The 1,628-nt window shown below is 45.1% G+C and overlaps 1 protein-coding gene across 1 annotated transcript; it reads right to left on the minus strand.

Annotated features, from left to right (window-relative positions):
* Nucleotides 1-377: 377 nt before the first annotated feature.
* Nucleotides 378-968, minus strand: LOC147973628 (uncharacterized). The gene has a single exon (XM_087525056.1). The coding sequence runs from the start codon at nucleotides 963-965 to the stop codon at nucleotides 378-380; it is 588 nt and encodes a 195-aa protein (XP_087381182.1). The 5' UTR covers nucleotides 966-968.
* Between the last annotated feature and the right edge of the window lie 660 nt (nucleotides 969-1,628).

The following is a 1,628-nucleotide window of genomic DNA, read 5'->3' on the forward strand; positions in this document are numbered from 1 at the left end:
GGCGAGGTGGGACTAAAAACAGCTTGCCATAACCTCATTAGTACCGGTTCGTGGTAAGAACCGGCACTAAATGGTGATGGTGGGGCCATAGCCTGACCGCAGGCTGATGCAGCCTCTTTAGTACTGGTTCGTGGCATGAACCGGTACTAAAGGTTCGCCACGAACCGGTACTATTGATCGCCGCCAACATTAGTGCCGGCTCTAATTCAAACCGGCACTAATGTGCTTCATGTTTGACCCTTTTTCTACTAGTGTCACAAGATTTTTTTTGACGGAGGGGACATAATGCACATTCTTCAACCACACGATCTTCCCCGAAGTAAACTTTAGATCGACCGTGCCAACACCATGAACAGAAGCACTTGAACCATTGCCCATTAGCACGGTTGAAGTCCATGCGGTCCAGCATCCTTCATATCAGTGTCTACAATGACAACATTAGCGGTCTTGCCGCCTTTCCCAGGATGACGCTTGTCATAGAGATTAGGGCAACTAGGAGCCCAATGATCAGGATCCCCACACACATGACAAGCACCTTTCTTCTTGTCATTCTTCTTCTTGAAGTTCGTGTGTTGCACAGCCTTGTTCTTCCCATCAAACTTTGCTTTACCATCAAACTTACCCTTGTTCTTGAACTTGTGGGACTGGAAGTTCTTCTTCTGTACCAGATTGGCACTAGATCCTCCCTCAATACCTCGAGCACGTGTGTCCTTTGCTCTCGCCTTTTCTTCCACATCAAGAGTACCAATGAGCTCCGGGACGGAAAACTCCTGCCTCTTATGCTTTAGCAAGGTAGCAAAGTTCGTCCATGAAGGAGGAACCTTAGTGATGATACCTCTGGCAACAAACTTGTTCGGTAGCATACAACTGAAGTGCTCAAGTTCTCTAGCAAATGACTGTATCTCATGAGCTTGCTCAACCACGGAGCGCTCTTCAGTCATCCTGTAATCATAGAATTGCTCCATGATGTATAGCTTAGTGCCAGCATCCGAGACCCCAAACTTGCCCTTGAGTGCATCCCACATATCTTTTCCATTATCAATTGACACATAAGCATCAACTATGTTCTCACCAAGAACACTCAAGAGAGCAGCCTTAAACAGAGTATCCATTTTCTGAAAAGCTTGTGCCTCTTGAGCATCAAGCTCTCCTTCAGGTTTGCCAAGAGTGGCGTCGTAGCAACTCATGGTTTGAAACCATAAGACTGCTCTCACGCGCCACCTCTTATAGTGGATACCGTCAAACATAGGATGTCCCATGGAAGCTGCAAAACCACTTGGGGTAAATTGCCTATTATAAGGTTTTTGGATTGTTGGAAATATGAGCAATTTACCAAACGATTTTATTAAAAGAAATATTAGATAAAGCATGACTAATATAGCCGCGATAAAGCAAGTCATGCAACCTGATGGAGGAAAATTAAATAGCATTTGCATAAATGAACTTGAACTGAACACATCTAGGACAGACACTAGATCATGTTGCATATATGGAGTAGAACCTAACACATGTAGGGCAAGTACTAGTACGAGGAACTATGGCAGGACATCTGACAGAAAGAAGAAGAACACATACGGGACAGCAGCAGCAGAAGCACTGGACTTGGGGATAACATCCTCTCCAGCCAT

Source organism: Triticum urartu, chromosome 5A, assembly GCF_056163025.1.
Source record: "Triticum urartu cultivar PI428250 chromosome 5A, HENAU_Tu73, whole genome shotgun sequence".
In the NCBI taxonomy this organism is placed as follows: Eukaryota; Viridiplantae; Streptophyta; class Magnoliopsida; order Poales; family Poaceae; genus Triticum; species Triticum urartu.

What these genes read in the sequence shown, in the direction of transcription:
- LOC147973628 (XM_087525056.1), bottom strand. Translation starts at nt 965, where the DNA reads ATGGAGCAATTCTATGATTACAGGATGACTGAAGAGCGCTCCGTGGTT.